The 25961-nt window shown below is 43.7% G+C and overlaps 1 protein-coding gene across 3 annotated transcripts in view; it reads right to left on the reverse strand.

Moving 5' to 3' along the window:
- Positions 1 to 23741, reverse strand: part of tmtc4 (transmembrane O-mannosyltransferase targeting cadherins 4) — a 40285-nt gene extending 16544 nt beyond the window's left edge. Inside the window, exons 1-8 of one of the 3 annotated variants that reach the window (XM_033023099.1) lie at positions 23669 to 23741; positions 20724 to 20958; positions 14160 to 14275; positions 5862 to 6078; positions 4836 to 4923; positions 4502 to 4599; positions 4303 to 4395; positions 310 to 471 (exon numbers count right to left, since the gene is read on the reverse strand). In XM_033023099.1, the coding sequence (XP_032878990.1) occupies positions 310 to 471; positions 4303 to 4395; positions 4502 to 4599; positions 4836 to 4923; positions 5862 to 6078; positions 14160 to 14275; positions 20724 to 20885 (936 nt within the window). In that variant the 5' untranslated portion in view covers positions 20886 to 20958; positions 23669 to 23741. Of the gene's footprint in view, positions 1 to 309; positions 472 to 4302; positions 4396 to 4501; positions 4600 to 4835; positions 4924 to 5861; positions 6079 to 14159; positions 14276 to 20723; positions 20959 to 23012; positions 23307 to 23668 lie in introns of those variants that run through there. The other 2 variants (XM_033023100.1, XM_033023098.1) reach the window with 2 other exon arrangements.
- Between the last annotated feature and the right edge of the window lie 2220 nt (positions 23742 to 25961).

Below are 25961 nucleotides of genomic sequence, written 5' to 3' on the forward strand. Positions count from 1 at the left end.
CCCCACTTCAAAATGCACAATTGGACATAACAGACGGAAACTTAATGCATACTTTGATTAGGAAACATACACTTTAAAATTCATAATCTATAAAAATGGATAATATCTGGATATAGAGATGGTAGAAACGAACAGAAGGTTATGCTGATGGGAAAATTTGGTGAGGATTGAGAGGAGCATTGTGGAGCATGATGTGCAGCACAGATATATTCAGAACATAAATAGCATCTTAAAATGTAAAGGCCTTGCTAGCTTTGGATTACAGTAATGTTGACCGCTTCATTTTTAAAATGAGTGTTGCAAGCTTACTCGCACAAGGGAGCTGTCTGCAAATGACGCCGGGTTATCAACCTCAGTGAACAGTGGAGGGCCCGTACCCATGATCCTCCAGCGACCGTACAGAAGTGCCGCTCCGCCAGAAGACACCAGGAGAACCCGGGTACAAAATCCTCTTTTCCAGCTTAGACTTCTCTGTGAAGCAAATGGATACAAAATTAAAGGAACTGGTGCAGATAAAAAATTCAAAACATCCTAAAATTGCCTATTTGCTAAATAAACACATGACCTATATCAACTTTATTTTTTTGACAAAAGCAATTTGCTGTAAATGACATACAGATTGTACTAAACTGAAGCAGCCATTCACCCCATGCTGATGTTTCTATACCAACCATATCCAATCCTTTGCCATCTCCCCTTTCACCAACACCTTGTGTATTTGTCCAGCTTCCCCTTCAACTCATCCCTACTCTTTACCTTCACTCCTCCCTGTGGGAGCCAATTCCCCAATCCTTGCTCTGGAATTTCCTACTGGATTTATCAGTTGCCCTTTACTACTGATGCCCTCCACATTTACAAAGCACCTCCATGTTTCACCTGCACAGGTTCTGCTACCCAAGTCACTGGTCTTACAAATCTGCTCACATGCATTAATTTATTTAACCTAACCAAACTATATTAAAATAATGCTTTGTTTCCTTCTGTTTAGTCAAAGCACTTTCAACCTGTAAAATATTACTTTTAAGTTCATCTCCATTATATGTTAGAGCCAGTGTTTATGGGAATCAACCAAGGAAATGGAGTTGACCCAGAAATCAGCTCAGCCTCAATTTATGATATGATACAATAGAACTTTACTTATCCCAGGAAGGAAATTGCGTAAATCAAAAATTGCATAAAACACATAAAATATAAGTGACATGGAAAGGATTTGGGATGTGCAAAGATTGGGGGGGGGGGGGGGGGATAGGGGAGTCAGTCTACCCCATGACAGAAAGGGGAGGAGTTGTACAGTTTGATAGCCACAGGGAAGAAGGATCTCCTGTGGCTTTCTGTACTGCATCTTGGAGGAACCAGTCTGTTGTTGAAGGTACTCCTCAGGTTGACCAGTGTGTCATGGAGGGGGTGAGCTGTATTGTCCAAGATGCTCCACAGTTTGAGGCAATACTGTGGAGCATCTCCCTCCAAGACCACCCCCCATGAATCCAACCGCCCCCAAGACAGAACCAGCTTCCTGATGAGTTTGCTGATTCTATTGGCGTCCGCGGCTTTGGCCCTGCTGCCCCAGCGCACAACAGCGGAGATGATGGCACTGGCTACCACCGATTGGTAGAACATCTGCACATTGGTAGAGCATCTGCTGAAGACGTTGAAGGAACGGAGCCTTCTCAAAAAGTACAGTTGGTCCTGTCCATTCTTGTACAGGGCCACATCGTTCCTGGACCAGTCCAGGTACACTCCAAGGTACTTTGGATTAGATTTGTACAATCTAATTTAAGAGCAGAATCGTGGGGCAATATGGCCAACTCCTTCTCCGAAGTCTTGTCTGCTTTTATTTCCAGTGGAAATATGGACATATGAATAGTCTGAACTGTGTTCATCAACTATCAGGTAATACAAAAGGCCCCAGATTAAAGACGCAGACATCTGGCATGTGTGGCAAGGCTTGCGTGCTATAATGGGCTACAAAATGAGTTGGAGAATCATTGGCAACAATGCATCTCTCCCAGACTAGCCAGACAATGTATGATCAGTGAAATGATGTTTCTTGCCCAGTCAGGCTCAGGTGCACCTGAACCCAGATTGGCCTTTTTGTGAGTGAACCCATGGAAAACGACTGGACTGGATAGAGTCCCTCAGAACCTGTGTGGACCAGCTGGCAGAAGTATTCACAAACACCTTTAACCTCTGCCTACTCCAGACTGAGGGTCCCACCTGCTTTGAGAAGACTATTATGAGCCCGGTGCCAAAGAAAACCAAGGTAACGTGTCTTAATGACTATCACCTGGTGGCTCGGATATCAACCATTGTGAAGAGCTACAAGAGACTAATCATGGTGCACTCCAGCCACACAGACAGCCATGATTCACTGCAAGTCGTCTACACCACAACAGGTCCATGACAGCCACCATCTCCCTAGCCATATATTAATCCCTGGAACATATGGAATACAAGGACACCGGCGTTAGATTCCTATTTATTGACTGTGTCTCTGTCTTCAACACCATAATTCCAACCAATTTTTATCACCATTCTCTGCCTCAGAAGGCAGTGGAGGCCAATTCTCTGGATGTTTTCAAGAGAGATAGAGCTCTTAAAGAAAGTGGGGTACTGATTGTGGATGATCATCCATGATCATAATGAATGACAGTGTTTGCTCGAAGGGCCAAATGGCCTACTCCTGCACCTATTGTCTATTGAACCTAGGACTCAGCACCATTGTCTGCAACTGGATCCTGCAGCTGGCCCAGACGGAGTTCCTGGCCATGTCAGTAGCTGTGCGGACCAGCTAGTGGGAGTATTCGCGAACATCTTTAATCTCTCCACACCCCGTTCTGAGGCATCCACCTGCTTCAAGAAGACCACCATTATCCCAGTCCCAAAGAAAAGCAAGGCCTAAATGACTACCGTCCAGTGGCCTTGACATCCACCATCATGAAATGTTTTAGGAGGCTAGTTATGGAATGCATTAACTCCAGTCTACCCAGCGGCCATGATCCACTACAGTTCGCCTACCGCCACAACAGGACCACGGATTAATCCATCGTCCTAGCCCTACACTCATCCCTAGAACAACTGGATAAGAGAGACACCTACTCATAGACAACAGCTCTGCCTTTAATACCATTACCTCCATCCAAGCTGATCACCAAATTAGCGGGACTTGGTGTCAACACTCATCTCTGCAACTGGATCCTCGACTTCCTGACCAACAGACCCCAATCAGTGAGGATAGGGGACAAATCAAACTCCACGATAATCCTCAACACGTTGTCTCCACCAGGATGGGTTCTCAGCCCCCTTCTTTACTCCTTGTACACTCACGACTGTGTAGCCATGTACAAATTTAATTCCATTTTCAAGTTTGCAGACGACACCACCATTGTGGGCAAGATATCAAATACTGATGAGACGGAGTACAGGAAGGAGATTGAGAACCTCGTGACCTGGTGTCAAGACAACAACCTTTCTCTCAATGTCAGCAAGACAAAGGAGGTAGTGATCGACTTCAGGAAGTGAAGCGGTCCACATACCCCAGTTTGCATTGATGTTGCCGAAGTAGAGATAGTTGAAAAATTCAAATTCTTAGGAGTCAATATCACCAACATCTTCTCCTGGACCACCCATAGAGAAGCAATGACCGAGAAAGCACAGCAACTCGCCTCTACTTCCTTAGAAGACTTTGGAAGTTTGGCATGTACCCTACAACTCTCACCAACCTCTACAGATGCACCATAGAAAGCATTTTATCGGAATAACTCCATCCAAGACCGCAAGTATTTGCAGCGAATTGTGGACGCAGCCCAGACCATCACACAAACCAACCTCCCTTCCACTGACTTCATCTACCTCACGCTGCCTCAACAAGGCTAGCAGCATAATCAAGGACGAGTCGCACCCAGGCCACTCCCTCTTCTTCCCGCTCCCATCAGGCAAAAGGAATAGAAATGTGAAAACACACGCCACCAGATTCGGGGATAGTTTCTTCCCAGCTGTTATCAGGCAACTGAATCATCCGACTACAACCAGAGAGCAATGCTGAATCTGCCTCTTTGATGATCCTCGGACTATCCTTGATCGGACTTTGCTGGCTTTACCTTGCACTAAACATTATCATGTATCTATATACTGTAAATGAATCGATTGTAATCATGTATTGGCTTTCTGCTGACTGGTTAGCACGCAACAAAAAGCTTTTCACTGTACCTCGGTACACTTGACAATAAATTAAACTGAACTAACGTATATTGGGTATCTTGAATAGATTACAATAGGTGCTATATAAAAAGAATCAAGTCTTACCTCAGATGTTTTGTCTTTTCCTAACAGAGTCACACCTAGCTGCAAGATATCCATTTTGCAGACTACAAGTGCATCAAACACTATGTTCACACCCTGTGAATGCAGAAGGAAACCTAATGTTAATTAAACTCGAACAATAGCACAGATATCAGCAAAAGCGGAACGACTGTTTACCACTATAAGCAACGTATTTTCTCACCAGCACTGTGATACCCTGCTCCTTGCAAAGCATTGCAACTGCACATAACAACAAGCTGGCAAAGATCCAACAAAGGGAAAACTCTGCAGCCACATCATCTGGAATAAAATAAAATGCATTAATTGGCCTTAATTCAGATTTTACAACTACCACAGCATGAAACATTCCTGTTTGTTGCAACATTCATGTGCCACCCACTCTTGCTCTCTGTCTCAATCCCATATCTTTCATGCCCAGATTACCAAGTCTACTTCACTAGTTTAGAAGTACACAGTGACCTCCAGTGTGTGGCACATGCATTTTACAAATAAATCCACAAAACAATTCTACCTACATTTTCTGAAGGCTTTACAGTAGCTGATGAAGGACAATAGAAAGAACAGAGCACAGAGCAGATCTGCTCTGCCAACAATCCCAGCAACCTAGAGGAGACAAATCAAAGAGATGAATGAGTTCCGCTCTTGCCAATGTAAGGTGATCAATGTGGTGTGCGCCATCTTGTCAGGCTTTCCATCGTCCACTCTCCGTAGCCTTCAACTTATCACAAGATCTGCTGCCCATGTCCGAATTCCCACGATGTCTATTCACCATCTGCTCACTGATCTTCACTGGCTCCCTGTGTAGCAATGGCTCCATTTCAAAATACTTACTCTACATTTAAATCCCTCAATGCCTGGTACTTCCCGATCTCTGCTATCTCTTCCACTCAAACAAATCTCCATCAAATGTAATCCCATCCATTTCTGATCTCCTTAACCTCTCCCTCACTCGCAACTGTTCTTTGACTACCTAGCATCTAGGATCTTAATAGATGCATGGATAGGAAAGGTTCAGTCGGATATGGATCAAATGCAGGCAAATGGGACAAGCTTAGCTGGAACATCTTGGTCGGCATGAACGACTTGGGCTAAAAGGGCCTGCTTCCATGCTGCATAATTCTATGCCTGGAATTTCTCTCCAAATCCTTCTCCTGTTTTTTAGAGTCCTCCTTAAAATCTATCCCTCCATAAACAAGCATGAATCTATTACCTGTACACTTCATAATGAAGCTCCACATTATTTTCATAATTTTTCTAATAAAGCATCTTGGGACAACTAAAGAAGATAAATTGAAAACTGCCTTTCTTAATAAAAGAAACACAGGTTGTACTTTGTCTGGAGGGAATGGACAGATAACCTTTCGGGTCAGAACCTTCTTCAGACTTCCCATTAGATGACCGGATTGCTAACCTGAAATATAAAACGTGCAGTACCAGTGATAGACCCAAACACTACCGAGTGAGCGATTTAAACTAATGTGACCCTACCTGCCTCACACTTATAAGCAATTTTAAACATGCTTTGAAATGACAAGACTTACACTTTCAGTGTGTACTGGATGAATAGCAAAGAGCATAGCAGCGAGAAAGGATGCTTTTGGTGCCTTATTGAGCAGCTGTCCTTGCCCATCATGTACGAGACCACCCAGAAGTACAGAGAACACATCCAGTGTCATGACAGAAATCATACTGTGCAATGCGATGTTGACTACATGGAATCCAATCGGGTGTAATCCTCCAGCCACAAGATAGTTCAACCTAAGAAAGAAGAAAATATGACACATATAAAATTTAGGCACATCAAACTACACTGTATGTTAGGATGCGCTGATGTATAGTTACATTATACTCTTCAACTCTTCATTTATATGAAGATAACGTACAAAATAAGAGTAAGAGAGACTCGTCGACCCTTTGTGTCTGCCAAGTCATTCTTCAAAATCATGGCTAATCTTCTACTGCAATGCAGTCTTTCTTATTCCCTTACTATCTAGAAATCTGTTCATCTATTTTGATTAACTCAATGACGGAGAGTCCACAGTAATCTGGGGTAGAGAATTCCAAAGATTCACCAGTTTCTGAATGAAGAACTTTCTACTCATCTAGTGTTAAATGGCATCCACCTTATTTTGAGATTGTGACCCCAGATTTCAAACTCAATGTAGTGGGACACTCTCCCTGCATGCAGCCTGTCACCCCCATCAGAATTTTGTAAGTGTCAAAGACATCACTTCTTATTCTTAACTTAGATAGTATAGGCCTAGTCTACTCGAACTCTCCTGTTATGCTACCAGTTGAAACTACACAGGCATTCAACCAAGGCTATTGACCAAATCTTGCTTGGACTTCTGCCAATTCGGGCACTCCAAGCCGTGGAGTGTATTCGCCCGACCTGACGTCGGAGTTTGGATCATCCCGACGAGAGGGCCTGTACATCGGGCCGTCCGTAGCGGCGACTACGGAGGATTCATGGCCCCGACCACGGGTGAACAAAGGAGGAGGACTGGCTGAACTTTGTGCCTTCCACCACAGTGAAGAATGCTGTGGTTGATGTTTGTGTTTAATCTTATTGTGTATTGTGTGTTCTTTTTAAGTGTATCGCTGCTGGCAAATTAATTTCACTGCATGTGACGAATAAAATTGACTTTGACTGTGAGAACCACACACTTGGTATATCTTAAAAAGCCCTGGGTATTGAATAAACAGACACTGAAGTGAAGTGGTACACATACCCCATACATTGACAGCACTGAGGTAAAGATGGTTGAAAGCTTTAAGTTCCTAGGAGTAAATATCACCAGCAACTTGTCCTGGACCAGCTATATTGAAGTAATGGCCAAGAAAGTGCACCAATGTCTCTACTTCCTTAGAAAAGTCAAGAAGTTCGGCTTCTCACTAACTTCTACAGATGTGCTGTAAAAAGCATTTTATCGGGATGCATCACAGCATGGTTTGGGAACAGCTCCATCCAACACAGCAAGAAATTGCAGGGAATTGTGGACACAGCTCAGACCATCAGGCAAACTAAACTCCCTTCCATTGACTCCATCTGCACTTCACACTGCCTCAGCAGCATAATCGAGGATGCGTCTCACCCTGGTCACTCCCTCTTCTCCCCTCTTCCATCAGGCAAGAGATACGGAAGTGTGAACATGCATACCTCCAGATTCAGTGAGAGTTTCTTCCCAGTTATTATCAGGCAACTGAACCATCCTATCAACAAATAGAAAGCGGTCCTGACCTACCATCTACCTCATTGGAGACCTTCGGACAATCTGTAATCGGACTTTACTGGGCTTTATTTTGCACAAAATGTTATTCCCTTTATCCTGTGCAAACACTATGGACGGATTGATTGTAATCTTGCAGTCTTTCCACTCACTAGATAACACGCAACTTCATAATAGAGCTTTTGTTTCTTTTTCTTTTTCTTCTTTTCTTTGGCCTATTTCTTAACTTTTTCCCCTAACTCTTTGCTCAATGGGTCTTTCTTTTCGATCACTCTTTCACAATATCACACCTTTCTCTCACTTTCTTTACTTTCTTTATTTCTCTCTTTTTAAAGCTTAAAAAATGAAGTGGTACAATAAATGTAACAAGATATATTTGGCTTGTACTTTCGTAATGTAATGTACTTCTAATAAATAAATTTATATTAAAAAAAAAAGCTTTAAACTGCACCTCCGCACACGTGACAATAATAATAGACCAAACTAAAGTAAACACGAGTCATATACTCCGCACACAAAAGTGTTTAACCACATTGACTTGATGTAGTAATGTTTTTTCCTGATGTTTTAGCCATTCTCCAAATTAGCAAACTGGCCTTAGAGATAAAGAACATCAGGCAATTTTCTACATTTTTACATGAGAGCCTGGAAATATTCTGTAATAAATCAAGTTCACATTTATTGTCACATGCATCAATTAAGTTACAGTGATATTTGAATTACCATGCAAACGTCATACTCATAGAAAAATAATAAAGTAACTAATCCTTTATCCACACAATTAACCAGCATGTGGTACCTACCACGCAAATTACCTTTCTAATCCACTCTGCACTGAGGATTTGAGCACATTATTAAGCACACAGGCTGATCCCCCTTATCATTGCAAATAATTACTTTTCTTAGTGTAGTAGCTGAGATTAGCTACCAATAATGAAACAACTATACATTACAGTGGGAAATAATTTCAACAAAAACAAATTATTCAAATGATTTGTTTGCAAGCAGCAACCTACTTTTGCTCTTCAAAAGGTCATTTTGTAAAATATAACTTGGTTGGAACAATGTGTGTGAAAACTGCCTGTTGTCATAACCTAAATAAGGTCTAGATTGGATGATAAATACTAAGATTGAGCACTTCTACACCCATCCACCATCTGAAGATATATTCATCCCCTCCGCCACCAGCACACAGTGGTTGCAGAGTGGATCATTTACCAAATTCCCTAGAGTTACTCACCCAGGCCAGTCTGAAAGCACCCCCCAAAACCATGCTGTCTATCACTAAGGACAAGAGCATTGGGTGCCTCCTGGAGGTTCTCTTTCAAGTCATGCACCACCCTGATTTATATATATATACTAGACCAAGTGCAGACCCGTTGGGTCTGTTCCCCCAACGTGCGGTTGTGGGGGGGGAGGCGGCATGCAGCGTCACACACACTAACTATCCCCCCCCCCCCCCCCCTGCACTCACGCTAATTACACCCCTTGATATTATATTATTATTAATTTGCTCCTTTTACCCCATAACCACCCTATCTACTGATGCATAGCCCCCAACTTGCAGTCACATCTAGAGAGGGGGGGGGGGGCGGGGTTAGAGAGTGAGGGCAGAGAGGGAAGGGGCAGAGGAGAGGAGAGGGAGGGGGGGAGAGGGGGGGGGGGGAGAGAGGGGGGGAGAGAGAGAGAGGAGAGGGAAGGAGAGAGGAGAGGGAGGGGGGGAGGAGAGGGAGGGGGGGAGGAGAGGGGGGGGGGGAGGAGAGGAGAGGGAGGGGGGGGGACGAGGAGAGAGGGGGAGAGAGGAGAGGAGGGGGGGAGGGAGGAGTAAAGGGAGGAGAGGAGGGAGAAGGGGGGGAGAGAGAGGAGGGGGGAGAGAGAGGAGGGGAGAGAGAGAGGAGGGGGAGAGAGAGGAGGGGGGAGAGAGAGGAGGGGGGAGAGAGAGGAGGGGGGAGAGAGAGGAGGGGGGAGAGAGAGGAGGGGGGGAGAGAGAGGAGGGGGGGAGAGAGAGGAGGGGGGCGAGAGAGGAAGGGGGGAGCGGGGGGAAGGGGGGGAGGGAGAGGAGGGGGGGAGAGAGAGGGGGGGGGGGGGGGAGGAGGGGGGGAGAGAGAGGAGGGGGGGAGAGAGAGGAGGGGGGGAGAGAGAGGAGGGGGGGAGAGAGAGAGAGAGAAAGGGAGAGAGACAGGGGGGGAGAGAGAGAGAGGGATAGGGAGAGAGAGAAGTGGGGAGAGAAGTGGGGAGAGAAGGAGGGGAGAGAGAGGGTGCCTTTTTACTTCAACCCAAACAACCATTTGCAGGCAGTGCTTTTCCCCCCTCAAACTAACCATATTTTTATTTTCAAACCACATTATGGGTACTGACAGCTGTGGACATTTGTGCAGTGTTATTCAGAGCTCTGATTGAGGCACACCACTTGCAGAGACTGATTGAGGCACACCACTTCCTGGTTTTATAGTCCCTCCCCCTCCCTCCAGCAGGGGCAGCAGAGAGAATGGGGAATTTTGTAAAAACATTAATATCTCTGTCATTTTTCATCGACGGGAAAAATCCTCGGCTCACATGTGGCGGAGGGGGGCTCTGAGCGAGATGGCCAAAAATGACGGCCGTAGGTGGCGGCGTTCTTTCTGAAATCGCAGCACAGAAGGCCAAAAGCGGTCAAGAACAGAGATTTAGTAATATACTAGACCAAGGGCAGACCCGTTGGGTCTGCTCCCCCAACGCAGCCGTTCCCTACCCGTAGCCCCCACGGGAGACGTGGTCCTCCAACTCAAGCGGCTCAGGAATGAGCAGTGCGGCTGGTTTTAAATGGCGTCTTTGAGGCGAGATGCAGGCGCCAGCAGCCGTTATGGTCGCTGGCCAGCAGGAGGCGACAAAATGAGTGAGTGGGGGGGGGGGGGGGGGGGAGAAGGATTTAATGAAAAATGTAGACATAAACATAACGAAATCTAATGAGGAGTGGATAGTTGGAATGAAAAGTGAAATGTCTACCGAAATGGCTGCTTCTATGGGTGAGAAGCCAGTTTATTTTTGAAATATTGGGGGGTGGGGGGGGAGAAGGATTTGATTAAAAAGGTGTACTTAAACACGACGAAATGTAATGAGGAGCGGATACAGAAAGAAAAGTGAAATCTCTACCGAAATGGAAAAGATCTCGGCGATTGTGCGTCTGGATTCGGTGTGGCAAGGAATCAAAGGAAGAAATGCAGCCGGCAGCCGTACATGTAAATGGATCCATTCCGATTGGACATCTGCGAGCATCGGCCATTCCGATTGGACATCTGCGAGTATTGGGCATTGTGACATCACACGATGGAACGAATCGAAAGGCAGAAAGGCAGCCGGCCAGCAGGCGGCAGCCACAGAGTTTTATATAATAATAGATAGATAGATATAACTCCAGTCTTTCATTGTCACTGGGTCTAAATCCTGGAACACCCTCCAACAGTACTCTTGGAATAACTACTTCCACTTGCTTCTCAGGCAGTCCCTCGAGATTGAGTTTGATTTGTTTCCACCAATTTTGTGGGTTATGACGTGGCCATTGTGGGAACCGCAGACTTTCTCAGAGCTTGGGCAGGAGGATCCTGCTGGGGTGGATATGTAGGTAGTTTATAAAGGGGATGCACCCCTTGTATCATTTTCGCTGGGCGTCTCTGTGCTCCCGATGCATGAAAAGGAAGTCTTAAGTACTTTCCTGAAAACTTCTCTACTTTGAGCGATCATGGGCCAGGCATTCCTTCTCCAGAAATGGTTCAAAAGGGTTGCTCACCATTATCTCCTCAAGAGCCATTAGCTATGGGCAATAAATATGGGTCTTGCTAGCGACAACCAAATACCAAAAATGATTAAAAACACTGACACTCATAATGCTGCCTAGACACAAAGTCTAGAGCAACAAACCCACATTATAATAGAAGGTAGAATTCCATCCTTCATCCTATATGTTAAGTGTTTAGAACAGCAGCAGCTGAATATTTTATTCCACTTATTAACTTCAGCTCCGCTGTGGTCAAGAGAACAAAATTTACCACAGGAGTTCAACATTAAGCCATATATAATGCACTTTTAGTATTAAATCTGAGGAAACAAATTTACAATTGCTTTAACCATGTGGATTCATACTGGAAATACTGAACAGTGAGTGGCATATGCTGTGGTGCTGTCCTGATAACTTCCAAATACTGAACATGAATAAAAACTATTCAGAATACTGCAGAATACGCTTGAAAAAATGTTCACAATTCACAAGGGAACTATTGGCATACGAGTCCGGTCACTGCCCTATTTAGGACAAACAGTTTACTATGGATGACAGGCCTTCACAACAAGATAACAAGATCATGAAGGACCCCTATTACCCCAGCAACGGACTGTTCCAGCTGCTACGGTCAGGAAAGCGGCTCCGCTGTCATGCAGAAAAACAGAGAGGATGAGACGGAGTTTCTTCCCACAGGCCATCAGGACTGTAAACTCTGATCTCACCAGGGTGTACATACTGTTGTGTCTTCTTTTTTAATGTAAATACTGGTTCGGTTCTGTTCTGTTCTGGTATGTTGCTTTGCACAATCCCGCAAGCATTGCCACTTTCATTTCACTGTACATCTTGTATGTGTATGTGACAAATAAAGTTGACTTGATGAGGATACATGGTATAAGGGTCAATCAAGAATTGATCAAATGCCACACCAATGAACAATATGAAGGACAGAAGGTATGGATATCATTGTTGTATTCAAATAAGTCATCGATCGGTCAAACTATAGGTGCTTTTAAAAATCATATTATTGGAGGGAAAATCCCAAAACTGCAGATAAAATCAAATAAAAGAAAATGCTGGAAACTCTCAGCAAGTCAGGGGGCATCTGTGGAAGGAGAAAGAGTTAATGTTTCAGGTCCAAGATCAAGGGACTTGAACATGAAACAGTGTTAATGTTTCTATTTCCATTGCTGCCTGTAGAGTGTTTATAGCATTTTCTGTTTATATTTATATTCAAAAAAGATTAGTACACATCAGTTAACCCAGGAGACTACAATTGGAATAGTTTAGGTGATCTAAAAATAGAATCATTTAAATGATTTCTAATAGTGGCAAGAATACTTCTAGTACAAGTAGAAGGTGAATTCAAAACTCTGATTTACAAAACAAAAGGCACAAAGTACTTGAATAACTCGGCGGATCAGGCAGCATCTCTGTAGAACATGGATGCGTTATGTTTCGGGTCAGGAGCCTTCATCAGTCTGAAGAAGGGTCCAAACCAAAAACGTCACCTATCCAAGTTCTCCAGTGATTCTGCATGAAGTGCTGAGTTACTCCAGCACTGTGTCTTTTTTTTAAAAAACCTGAATAAACATACAGTATTTGGTTATGTTATTCTCATCATTTGTGTTGTAATTTGCAGAGCCAAACTGTTATAAGGGACAAAGGGGACTTGGGAAGACGGTTTCTATAAAACTTACAACTGCCCTGATACTTTCTGTGGGCTCTCAAAAAGCACCTTGCTAACATCAACAGTCTAAAACATTGTGGTGATCTATATAGGGGACATGGGTGCAGTCAGGCTCTTCAACCAGTGGCGTAAGACAATCCTTACTGAGTGATGCAAGAATATAAATGTGCCCTCTGTTGTGTGTTAAATATGCAGTCTGTTAACATCTGTGTATTAAACTTCACTTCTACAACAAAATGCATAGTTGTTACCATATTACACTTTTATGTCATGCAGCTGAGAATGCAAACTGGGAAATGTAGGTTTGGATAAGTACCAAATCATGTGTGGAAAATGTAATAAAAATAGTGAAACATGGGATTAATAAAAGCTGGCAAAATAAAAAGATTTTGTTTTAATGCTCCAAGAACAAATGGAATCTGAATGAATGAAACTATAAACTTGAGATAATTAAATTTTCTGGGCTGGTAAACTTGATTCAGTCTCATCACACCGTTAAAAATTCAACTAAATACACCAGCCCATGCATTCCCTGCTTAATCTAGCAGTGAAACATCAGAGCTGAATGTGGCTTGGAGTACAGTTTCATAATGGCCCACTGGTACAACAAAGCTCTCGGACGAGCAATACAACCTGGGTTCCAACTCTGATGAAGGGTCTTTGAACTGAAAAGCTAATGGTCTGCTCTTCCACAGATGCTACCTGACCTGCTAAGTACTTCCCACATTTTCTGTTTTATTTCAGATTTCCCGCATCTGCGGTTTAAATTTGTTTATTGACGGATTCCTGAACCTGATTCCTGTTTAACTGAGCATATGCCAGTTCCAGAGTTAGATTTCTGATCACTTCAATGGTTCTTTTATTATTATGTGTATCAGGTACCATGTAATTCATTTTTTGCACACAGATCAGTAAGATTATTGCTATACATAAGGACAATCCCCAGTTAAATACCAAATTCAGAACAATGGCAAGTGCAGAGTGCATACTTTATCCCAACAATATAATTCATGCCAAGGTATTAATTTCCAACACATATATCTACAAAGCCAAAGAGATATCTCATCAAAATCGAGTTGCCGAAAGGGATAGATCACAGATTGCAGGTACAAGGGAAATTATACAAATGGACCATGCCCCTTCACACAATAACACAGAGACTTACCTGAATGTAAGCACCGTAAGTGGCCGGTAGGATTTGTGACTGGTATTGCTAATGAGATTAGTTCCCCAGAAGTCATGTTCCCAGAGATGGCCAAGTGAGGTTTCTGGTCTAAGGTCCTGACACAGGAAAGAAATGTCAAAAAATGATCAACATATCACTTACCCTTTCTTATAAAGACACTGTGTTATTTTGTGTAGGAAAGAATTGCAGATGCTGGGTTAAATCGAAGATAGACACAAAATGCTGGAGTAACTCAGCGGGACAGGCAGCATCTCTGGAGAGAAGGAATGGGTGACGTATCGGGTCGAGACCCTTCTTCAGACCCGATACGTCACCCATTCCTTCTCTCCAGAAATGAAGCCCTGTCCCGCTGAGTTAGTCTGAAGAAGGGTTTCGGCCCGAAACGTTGCCTCTCTCCTTCGCTCCATAGATGCTGCTGCACCCGCTGAGTTTCTCCAGCATTTTTGTGTACCTCCGCTGAGTTAGAAAATAGACAATAGACAATAGGTGCAGGAGTATGCCATTCGGCTCTTCAAGCCAGCACCGCCATTCACTGTGATCATGGCTGATCATCCACAATCAGTACCCCGTTCCTGCCTTCTCCCTATATCCCTTGACTCCGCTATCTTTAAGAGCTCTAACTATTTCTCGCTTGAAAAGATCCTGAGAATTGGCCTCCACTGCCTTCTGAGGCATTTTATGTCTGTCTTCGATTTAAACCAGCATCTACAGTTCTTTCCTACACATTTTGTCCGCTCCACTGCAAATCTTCTCAAGGTATGTCTACTTTGAAGAAGTCCTCCTCCTCTTTCCGATGAGAGTTCAGCAACATCCTTTCTCACTGTGATTCCGCTATATTATTTTGTTAGGCCAAACCCTTGGCAATCCTTTTCTCCTTAACTTCATCCAGCATAGCTACACTTCCTGTCTCCATTGTTTGCCAATTCCAGCATTTTAGTGAGCTGATTTAAATCCCTCCACCACTGTTATGGTATCCATAACTTTAAAGGCTTTGCAGGAATATCTTTTGAAATCTAACCAGAGCCACTGCAATTGGTCTCCTGTGTACCAAAGAAAGAAAGAAAGAAAGAAAGAAAGAAAGAAAGAAAGAAAGAAAGAAAGAAAGAAAGAAAGTAAGACGAATTGTAAAATATAAGTAGGCTCTTTTTCATTAAGCCCTAAGGAAAGGCACAAAAGTGCTGGAGTAACTCAGCAGGTGAGGCAACAACCCGGGAGAACATGGACAGGTGATGTTTTGAGCCGGGACCCTTCTTCAGATCAGTGGATGCTACCTGACCTGCTGAATTAATCTGGCATATGTGTCTTTCTCTGGTATAAGACAGCATCTGCAGTTCCTTGTTATTATAAGCCCCAAGGAACAGCGATTTGTGAGCTCTGCAGCTGTCATCAAAAGAGCATCTTAAACTTAAATATCATCTTCACCATAGAAAGAGGTCCCAAAGAACACTACAACAAATGGCACAAAATAACACAAGGACAAATTAGTCCACCCAATCAATGAGTAAGGGTAGGGAGAATGTAGGAAAGAAGTTGCTGTGGGTTATGGAGAAAATACCAGAGCTCAGAGCCAGAGCAGAGAGAACCATATTCCATAAGCAATTTCTAGATAGATGGAAACAAAATAGAAAAATTGAATTAAAAAAGGTCTGCTTCACAAGGAGAGAAATATTGAGGAATATATCCTGTCTATTTTCAGCTATGAGAAGAATTATTTTCTTTGATATGAGAATTAAAACAAAAACAGATTTATATAGAAAAATTGTAACATTCTACTAAATATTACTGTAAAGAGTTACAAGAGTGCTGATGCATAAAGCATAGAAAATTAAAATGCTGTATATCAAACAGTGTTTTGGCCTTTATTTCCAAAAGGAAAAAGAAAAAAGCAGAATTTGAAACAAACAATAAAGAATAGTGAGAACAGTCAAGTAGCATCTCGTAGAATCATAGAGGACTATAGCACCAAACAGGCCCTTCGGCCCATCATGTCCTGCATTTATAGTCTTTTATGCCTTGGCAATTCAAATGTTCGTCCAGATACTTCTTAAATACTATTCCCTGGATGCTTTCAAGAGAGAGCTAGATAGGGCTCTTAAAATAGCGGAGTCAGGGGATATGGGGAGAAGGCAGGAACGGTGTACTGATTGGGGATGATCAGCCAAGATCACATTGAATGGCGGTGCTGGCTCGAAGGGCCGAATGGCCTACTCCTGCACCTATTGTCTATTTATTAGTCTCTGCCTCCATTACCTTCAGCCTGTGTGCTCTAGTTACCAGTCACCCTCTGGATGACAAGGTTCCTCCTCGGATCCCCTCCAAATCCTTTACACTATACCCTAAAATATCCCCTTCTTTTTTGAAACACTTCTGCTATGAGAACAATTTTCTACTATCCACCTTATCTTTGCCCCTCATGATGTTATACACTTCTATGAGGTCTCTCCTCAGCCTCCTCCAGTCCAAGGAAAACAAACCTGGAGTATCCATTTTCTCCTCAACACCGAACTATTCCACACAACATTCTGTGAATCTTCTCTGCACATTCTCATCCTTTCTATACCGTGGCAAATGTAATTGTGCACAGGACTCCAACATTGTAAAACCGGCATTTTATAAAGTCCTCTTTCTTATATTCTATTTTCTGGGTAATAAAGGCAAATATCTCACGCTCATATGCCTTCTTCACAACGTTATCTACCTGTGTTGATATCTTTGGGGTCCTTGAACTTGCACATTAAGACCACTCTATTCAATACCCTGGGGCCCCACCATTCATTGTGTACATTCTACCCTTGTAGGTGCTTCCAAAATACATCACTTTACATTTACCAGGATTCAATTCCATCTCCCATAGCTCTGCCTATTTTACCAACACATCCTGTAACCTATGACTACTTTCCTCACTAACAATCAAAGGGACTGGCAGGCCAAGGAAGACCTCCACAGCTGATGACAGAAGAATTCTCTCTCGACTAAAGAAAAATCCCCAAACACATGTCCGGCAGATCAGAAACACTCTTCAGGAGTCAGGTGTTGACTTGTCAATGACCACTGTCCACAGAAGACATCATGAACAGAAATACAGAGGCTACACTGCAAGATGCAAACCACTGGTTAGCCGCAAAAATAAGATGGCCAGGTTACAGTTTGCCAAGAACTACTTAAAATATCTACCACAGTTCTGGATAAAAGGTCTTGTGGACAGATGAGACGAAGATAAATAAATGATGGGGCTTTGTCCCAAGCATTACGGAGGGCACTATAAGTGGGACTTATACGAGAAGGGTGAGTTGTACCTGAACTGGAGGTAAACCAATATCCATACAGGGAGGTTTGCTGGAGTTAATTGGGATGGTTTAGTCCAGAGTAGTAAAAAGGTGGGAACCAGTTTAGCAAGTAAAACAACTGATGAGGAGGTAGAAATCATGACGAACAAGTCTGAAAGGTAGGACAGGCAGGGACAAGTTAATGAACACGGTGAGACTAATGGGTTTATTTCAATGAAAACAGTATTATAGGTAATGCTGATAAACTTAGAGCCTGAATCAGTGCATGGAACCTTGAAATGGTGATCATTACAGATTCTTGGTTGAGAGAGGGATAGGGCTGGCAACTCAGGATTCCAGGATTTCAATGTTTCAGATGTTATCGAGAGGGAGATTAAAGAGGTGGAAGAGTTGCATTGCTAATCAGGGAGAATGTCACAGCTGCACTCAGAGAGGAGGTACTGGAGGGGTAATCCACTGGGGCAATATGGATAGAGGTCAAAAATATGAAATGTGTAATCTGGATCTTGGGGAGAATAACTAAATTGGGGGAAAGTAAATGATAACATTATTAGAAGCTAGGGAGAGTACGTTGGGAGCAGCAATTATTGGTGGTCCACATGTAGGACATGCGGGACTTATTGATCAGAGTACTTTTCATAGCAAAAGGATTTGAGTATAGGAGCAGGGAGGTTCTACTGCAGTTGTACAGGGTCTTGGTGAGACCACACCTGGAGTATTGCGTACAGTTTTGGTCTCCAAATCTGAGGAAAGACATTCTTGCCATAGAGGGAGTACAGAGAAGGTTCACCGGACTGATTCCTGGGATTTCAGGACTTTCATATGAAGAAAGACTGGATAGACTCGGCTTGTACTCGCTAGAATTTAGAAGATTGAGGGGGGACCTTATAGAAACTTACAACATTCTTAAGGGGTTGGACAGGCTAGATGCAGGAAGATTGTTCCCGATGTTGGGGAAGTCCAGAACAAGGGGTCACAGTTTAAGGATAAGGGGGAAATCTTTTAGGACCGAGATGAGAAAAACATTTTTCACACAGAGTGGTGAATCTCTGGAACTCTCTGCCACAGAAGGTAGTTGAGGCCAGTTCATTGGCTATATTTAAGAGGGAGTTAGATGTGGCGCTTGTGGCTAAAGGTATCAGGGGGTATGGAGGGAAGGCAGGTACAGGATACTGAGTTGGATGATCAGCCATGATCATATTGAATGGTGGTGCAGGCTCGAAGGGCCGAATGGCCTACTCCTGCACCTATTTTCTATGTTTCTATGTTTCTACTTGCTTTTTATCCTCTCCCTTCAGAATGCCCTTCAACGGTTTAGTTTAGTTTAGTTCAGAGAACAGCGTGGAAACTGGCCCTTCAATCCATTGAGTCCACACCAACCATCGATCACCCTTTCACACTAGGACTATGTTATCCCTCGTTCTCATCCACTCCCTCCACACTAAGGGCAATTTACAGAGGCCAATAAATGTACAAACCAGCACATCTTTGGAATGTGGGAGGGAAGATTTGATTGATTAGTAAGTGCATCAAAGGTTATGGAGAGAAGGCAGGAGAATGGGGTGGAGAGGGAAAAAATAGATCAGCCATGATCAAATGGCGGAGCAGACTCGATGGGCTGAATGGACTAATTCCGCTCCTACGTCTTGTAGTCTAATGGAAACCCAAGAACCCAGAGGAAACCCAGATGATCACAGGAAGATCGTGCAAACTCTATGCAGCCAGCACCTGAGATCAGGATTGAATCCGAGTCTCTGGCGCTGTGAGGCAGCAGCTCCACCAGTTGCGCCACAGTGTTGCCCTGTGGTGTGACATCCATAGCCCTGGCACCAGAGGGGGGTGGGGGTTACACACCATCATCTATTCACACCTACAGCCACAAAGGCATCTGCCCATTCCTCTCACTAACAGGTCTCCTACCATTACTGCTCTAGGACTCTTGTTCCTTCCTCTTGTGCAGCTGAACCCCCACAGGCTAGTCTGATCTTCGCTCTGGTTGGACTCCTCTGGAATATATTCACCATCGTCATATTCAAACACCGAAAAACAGCTTTGGGTCAACCAGCCTTTGTCAGAAACGTTAACTCTGTTTCTCTCTCCACAGATGTTACCCGATATGCTCTCTCCAGGATTTTCTGCTATATTTACTCATATTTACAGAAGGGCTGTGGTACTAAGTTAAGGAAGTCATATGGTCATGCTAAAGATCTTTGGCAAAAGCCATTCAGTCTTTAATCTTCTCTTCTCAAGTGAAGAGGAGATGTGGTCTGTTCATCCAGTAACAGTTATAAACCTGCAGTTTTGATACCAACTTCACTAACATTTCTTGCACCGTCTCAATGCGTGGTGACTGGAGTTATACATAGAAACATAGAAATTAGGTGCAGGAGTAGGCCATTCGGCCCTTCGAGCCTGCACCGCCATTCAATATGATCATGGCTGATCATCCAACTCAGTATCCCGTACCTGCCTTCTCTCCATACCCTCTGATCCCCTTAGCCACAAGGGCCACATCTAACTCCCTCTTAAATATAGCCAATGAACTGGCCTCGACTACCCTCTGTGGCAGGGAGTTCCAGAGATTCACCACTCTCTGTGTGAAAAAAGTTCTTCTCATCTCGGTTTTAAAGGATTTCCCCCTTATCCTTAAGCTGTGACCCCTTGTCCTGGACTTCCCCAACATCGGGAGCAATCTTCCTGCATCTAGCCTGTCCAACCCCTTAAGAATTTTGTAAGTTTCTATAAGATCCCCTCTCAATCTCCTAAATTCTAGAGAGTATAAACCAAGTCTATCCAGTCTTTCTTCATAAGACAGTCCTGACATCCCAGGAATCAGTCTGGTGAACCTTCTCTGCACTCCCTCTATGGCAATAATGTCCTTCCTCAGATTTGGAGACCAAAACTGTACGCAATACTCCAGGTGTGGTCTCACCAAGACCCTGTACAACTGCAGTAGAACCTCCCTGCTCCTATACTCAAATCCTTTTGCTATGAAAGCTAACATACCATTCGCTTTCTTCACTGCCTGCTGCACCTGCATGCCCACTTTCAATGACTGGTGTACCATGACACCCAGGTCTCGCTGCATCTCCCCTTTTCCTAGTCGTAAAGCACATAGCACTTCAAGTGTGGCTAAGCAATGTTGATGGCAGTTTCACAACATGGAGGACTACAATAAGGTCAAGGGAACTATTTCGATCCATATCATTCTTTCTTTTATCAAATAATCTAATGATAATTAATTTTAATCACATACCTTATTGTTGATTATAGCTTCTGAATCATCGAAGACAAAGTCTCCGTTGTAACTGATGCCAAAGCACAGAAGGGCCAGTGTAGCAACAACAGCTTTTGCCCAAGAACGTGGAAGGTGGGGGACTGGTAGAGTGTAGTCCAAGCTCCATTCATTCTGCAGCATTGTGCTAAATCCTGGGCCACATCTGTGACTCTGGCTTCCTGCTATCCATAACCTGAGAAGAACAGCATGAGATCTGTAAAAACAAGGGTTCAGATACATCAGGAAGATCAGGAAGATGAGGCATTTACAGTTTGACAGATAAGATGCTGGTGGATGTAAATTTCCCAGCTCTGATTTGCTGATTGCTGGAAGTTTAGTCACATGACAATTACTTGTCAATTCCTCTGCCCCCATCTCCGTCACAACTTCCCAAAGCAACTCTGAACACACACGAGCCATAAGTTCATGAGTACTAGAATTCAATCCATCAAGTCTACTCCACCATTCAATCACGGCTGATCTATCTTTCCCTCTCAACCCCATTCTTCTGCCTACGTCTAATAACCCCTGACACCCTCACTAGTCAAGAATCTGTCAATCTCCGCCTTAGAAAAATCCATTGACTTGGCCTCCACAGCCGTCTGTGGCAATAAATTCCACAGATTCACCACCCGCTAACTAAAGACATTCCTCCTCATCTCCTTTCTAAAGGTAGTCATTTTATTCTGAGGCTATGGCATTTCCCACTAGTGGAATCATCCTCTCCACATTCACTCTATCCAGACCTTTCACTATTCGGTAAGTTCAATTTAGTTTATTGTCACGTGTACCGAGGTACAGTGAAAAGCTTTTGTTGCGTGCTATCCAGTCAATCAATCCATTTAAAATGTATAGATACATGATACGGGAAAAACATTTAATGCCATGTAAAGCCAGCAAAGTCCAATCAAGATTATTCCGAGGGTCATCAAAGAGATAGATAGTAGTTCTGCACTGCCCTCTGGTTGTGGTAGGTTGATTCAGTTGCCTGAAAACAGTTGAAAAGAAACTGTTCCTGAATCTGGTGGTGTGCGTTTTCACACTGCTATACCTTTTGCCTGATGGAAGAGGGGAGAACACAGAGTGGCTAGAGTGCAACTCGTCCTTGATTATTCTGCTGGCCTTGCCGAGGCAGCGTGAGGTATAAATGGAGTTAATAGAAGGGAGGTTAGTTTGTGTGATGGCCTGGGCTTCAACCACAATTCGCTGCAATTTCTTGCGGTCCTGGTTGCAGCTGTTTCTCGGGATGGACCTTGGAGTTTCAACAAGGTCCCCTTTCATCCATCTAAACCACAGCGAGTACAGGCCCAGTGCCTTCAAACGTTCATCAGATTGCGGATACTAGAATATGGAGCAATAAAAAACAGCTGAAGGAGCTCCGTACATCAAGCAGAAACTGTGGAGCCAAACGTACTTTCGATGTTTTGGTGCAAGATGCTACAACAAAACTAAGAGTCCAGAGGAATGTTGGCCAGTATGAAGAGGTGATAGATGTTCAGAGTTGTCAGTTCCAAGTGGAGTTATCCCTGGTGGTTTTACATAATTGGCTCAGTCCATCTAATAGAAAAGTAATACTTTTCAATTCCTTACACTATCAATCGTGCCCCTAGATTTTGATAGTTCCATGGAAATTATGTAATTTGTTCCAGACTGCAGGATGGATGGAGTGGGAACCCTTAGAAAAGACCATGCTCTCACGCTTTGCCAGTGACTCATTCCAAGCCCTAAACATCGTGGGTGCATGCACTAGATAATGGTGTTTTCCCAGAGGCAACTTTCATCCATGGAGATATTCTCTCAAGAGGACGACATTCAGTCCCCAAAACCTGATCTACCATTTAATTATTTTGTGGTTGATCTGAACCATCTCCATTGCGTCCTTGCTTCTATAGCCCTTAACATCCCTGGCCAATAGATCTTAATCATTGGCTACACACAAGATATGTACAGAATATAATATTCAGCCCACCCTTTCTTCTGATGAGAAGATTGCGGAGTCACTCGAAACACGAGCTCCAAAACCCAGGCTGATTCCCCATTATGGTACTGTGGATGTCCGCTGATTCCCCATTACGGTACTGTGGATGTCCGCTGATTCCCCATTACGGTACTGTGGAAGTCCTGCTCCATGTGAAGGGGCTGACTTTACAACGACAAATTAAACCAATATCTTGCCTGTCAACATCCAGGAGAAACAAGGAAAGATATGGGGGGGGGGGGGAGATAGGGATCAAAATTGATTATTTTACACCAAGAGTAAGAGATTACCTGCTCATTCCACACTTTGCCTTTTCTGGGATATTGCTGTCTGCAAATTGTACACATTTGTGCACACATCGCACTGTATTGCAATGGCAATTACATATAGAAAGATAAAAGCCTCGAACTTCGAGAGGACCTTTCAGCACATCACAAGCAAATGAAGTACTTTTCTGAAGTGGGGTCAATGGTGAAATCCTTAAAGGTGGCAGCCAAATGCGGGCACAACTAGATCCCATCATCAACAACCTAAAAATGGTCAGATGCTTAAGATAGACACAAAAATGCTGGAGTAACCTAACGGGCAGGCAGCATCTCTGGAGAAAATGGATAATAGGTGAATTTCGGGTCAGGATGGTGATGGTGATGGTGTTGTTGGTGATGGTGATGCTGCTTCTGCAAACATCCACACAGTAAGTGTAAACCACTTTAGGGCGTCCGGAGGATGTGAAGGGCGATAGAGAAATGCAAACACGTCCCCATATCATTGCCCATTCAATGAGGAATGAAACCTTTGGAATTTCAAATAACTCCCCCTCCCTCTCACACAACTTCCCCTTCAGGTCATTCAGCAAGAACCAGCATCTCTTCTTCACTCTGTAAACCCACAGCCCTGGACATATGCAACTTATTCACTTTATTTCATTTCCCCCCTCTCTTTTTACCTCCCGAGAGAGATTGTCTGCGGGCCCCGGAACCGTCCGTCCACCTGGGGGAACGGAAACGTGAACACCGCCAACAGTGGAGTGTAGTGGGGGGAGCGTTTCAATGTGGGACTCACTTCCGGCCCGTCCTTGCGCGCTGTGCGCATGCGGATGCCAACAGGTCGAGCACGTCACTGAAGGCGCTGGAGCAGCTCGTGGACGCCAGGTGGAGCAAGACTTTGCAAAGAACTCTTCATCTCCATGGGCTGGCATGGGGAGGATGGGCCGAAGTACCTGTATCTGCGCTATATCGCTATATGGAAGCATCAAAAGGGGATCTTAGTGCTGAAAGTGCAAAAGTAAATTAAAGTTGCAGTTGCAGAAAGTCTCGGCTTGTACTCGCTAGAATTTAGAAGATTGAGGGGGGATCTTATAGAAACTTACAAAATTCTTAAGGGGTTGGACATGCTAGATGCAGGAAGATTGTTCCCGATGTTGGGGAAGTCCAGAACAAGGGGTCACAGTTTAAGGATAAGGGGGAAATCTTTTAGGACCGAGATGAGGAAAACATTTTTCACACAGAGAGTGGTGAATCTCTGGAATTCTCTGCCGCAGAATGTGGTTGAGGCCAGTTCATTGGCTATATTTAAGAGGGAGTTAGATGTGCCTCTTGTGGCTAAAGGTATCAGGGAGTATGGAGAGAAGGCAGGTACAGGATACTGAGTTGGATGATCAGCCATGATCATATTGAATGGCGGTGCAGGCTCGAAGGGCCAAATGGCCTACTCCTGTACCTATTTTCTATGTTTCTATGTTTCAGGAGCAAGTTGCAAATGTTTGCTCCTGATATAGTTTCATTCAGAAACAACCACAAATCCCTCCCCTCCACACACATGCTGATCAACCTGCTGAGTTTTTTTTTGCTGATGATTTCAGCATGTGCTGTCTCTTGAGTAACCTTGAAACTTCTTAATATCATGATGATGCGGCCATGTTCATTCTAATATCAAGAAGAACAACACCTGCCTAGGTGAAGATAGACACAAAAAGCTGGAGTAACTCTGCGGCGTAGACGGAGGAATTGGGAGTAGGGGATGGAGTCCTTACAGGAAGCAGGGTGGGAAGAAGAGTAGTCTAGATAGCCATGGGAGTCAGTGGGTTTATAGTGGATGTCGGTCAGAAGTCTATCACCTGCGATGGAGATAGTGAGGTCAAGAAATGGTAGGGAAGTGTCAGAAATGGTCCAGGTGCATTTGAGTGCCAGATGGAAGTTAGTGGTGAAGCGGATGAAGTCAGTCAGTTCAGAAGCGGATTAAGTCACTCAAGAAACTAAACTAAACCTGTCTAAACAACTTTTAAATTTTGTAATAATATCTGCCTCCACCTTCTTTGGCAGCACATTTCAAATATTCACCACTCTCTATGTGAAAACCTACTCACTCAGATTCCAATGTTTTCTTTCCTGGGAAAGTTGCTGAACCAGAGTGTGTGGTCTCAGAATAAAAGGTGCCACTTAAGACTGCGATGAGAAATTTTTCTTCGGTCAGAGAATTGTGGGGCAGAGTTCTTAAGTATATTTAAGGCAGCGATAGAGATATTTCTAATCCGTAAGGGAATCAAGGGTTATGGGGAAAGGGTGGGAAATGAGCTTAAGTTGGATGTTGGATAAACCAGGATCCTATTGAAGGACAGAGCAGACTCAAATGGCCTCCCCTTTTTCCTAAGATCTTAACAGCAAGGTAATTTCCTAGCAGAAATAGAAAACTGCAGCTGGTGAAAATCTAAAATAACGTGGGACAGTCAGCAGGGCAGGGCAGCATCGGTGATAAGAGATGTAGTGTTAACATTACAGCTCAATGAACTTTCATCAGAATTGGGGAAAGATAGAAAACAGGCACATTTTAAGTCTCAGGGAGTTCCACCCAATGTCCAGGCCATCCCTCAACCAACATCATCAAAAATAACTTTAATTTAGCAACAAGTGTATTTTTTAATTAGTTTTTGATATGTGTCAAAAAAATATATATTCATAAATTAATCTTTTATTTCTCTAGTTAAAGGGTGTTAAAACCTTGTGTTTCCTGTAGCTGTTTGCAAATGTGTTTCACTTTGAATACATTTCATTCCAAAACAAAATCTTAATAAAATCTTTATTGTGGTTTGTATGGATCTATAACCTTTATGACAAGAGAGATTGCAGATGCTGGAATCAAATGACTTGAGGTCCTCTGCATATAACCATCATAATAGGTTCTGCACAGAACAGAGCAGTGTAGGTTGGTATTCCATCCCGGCGAACGCCGAGTACAGCTAG

The sequence above is a fragment of the Amblyraja radiata genome, chromosome 6 (genome assembly GCF_010909765.2).
Source record: "Amblyraja radiata isolate CabotCenter1 chromosome 6, sAmbRad1.1.pri, whole genome shotgun sequence".
In the NCBI taxonomy this organism is placed as follows: Eukaryota; Metazoa; Chordata; class Chondrichthyes; order Rajiformes; family Rajidae; genus Amblyraja; species Amblyraja radiata.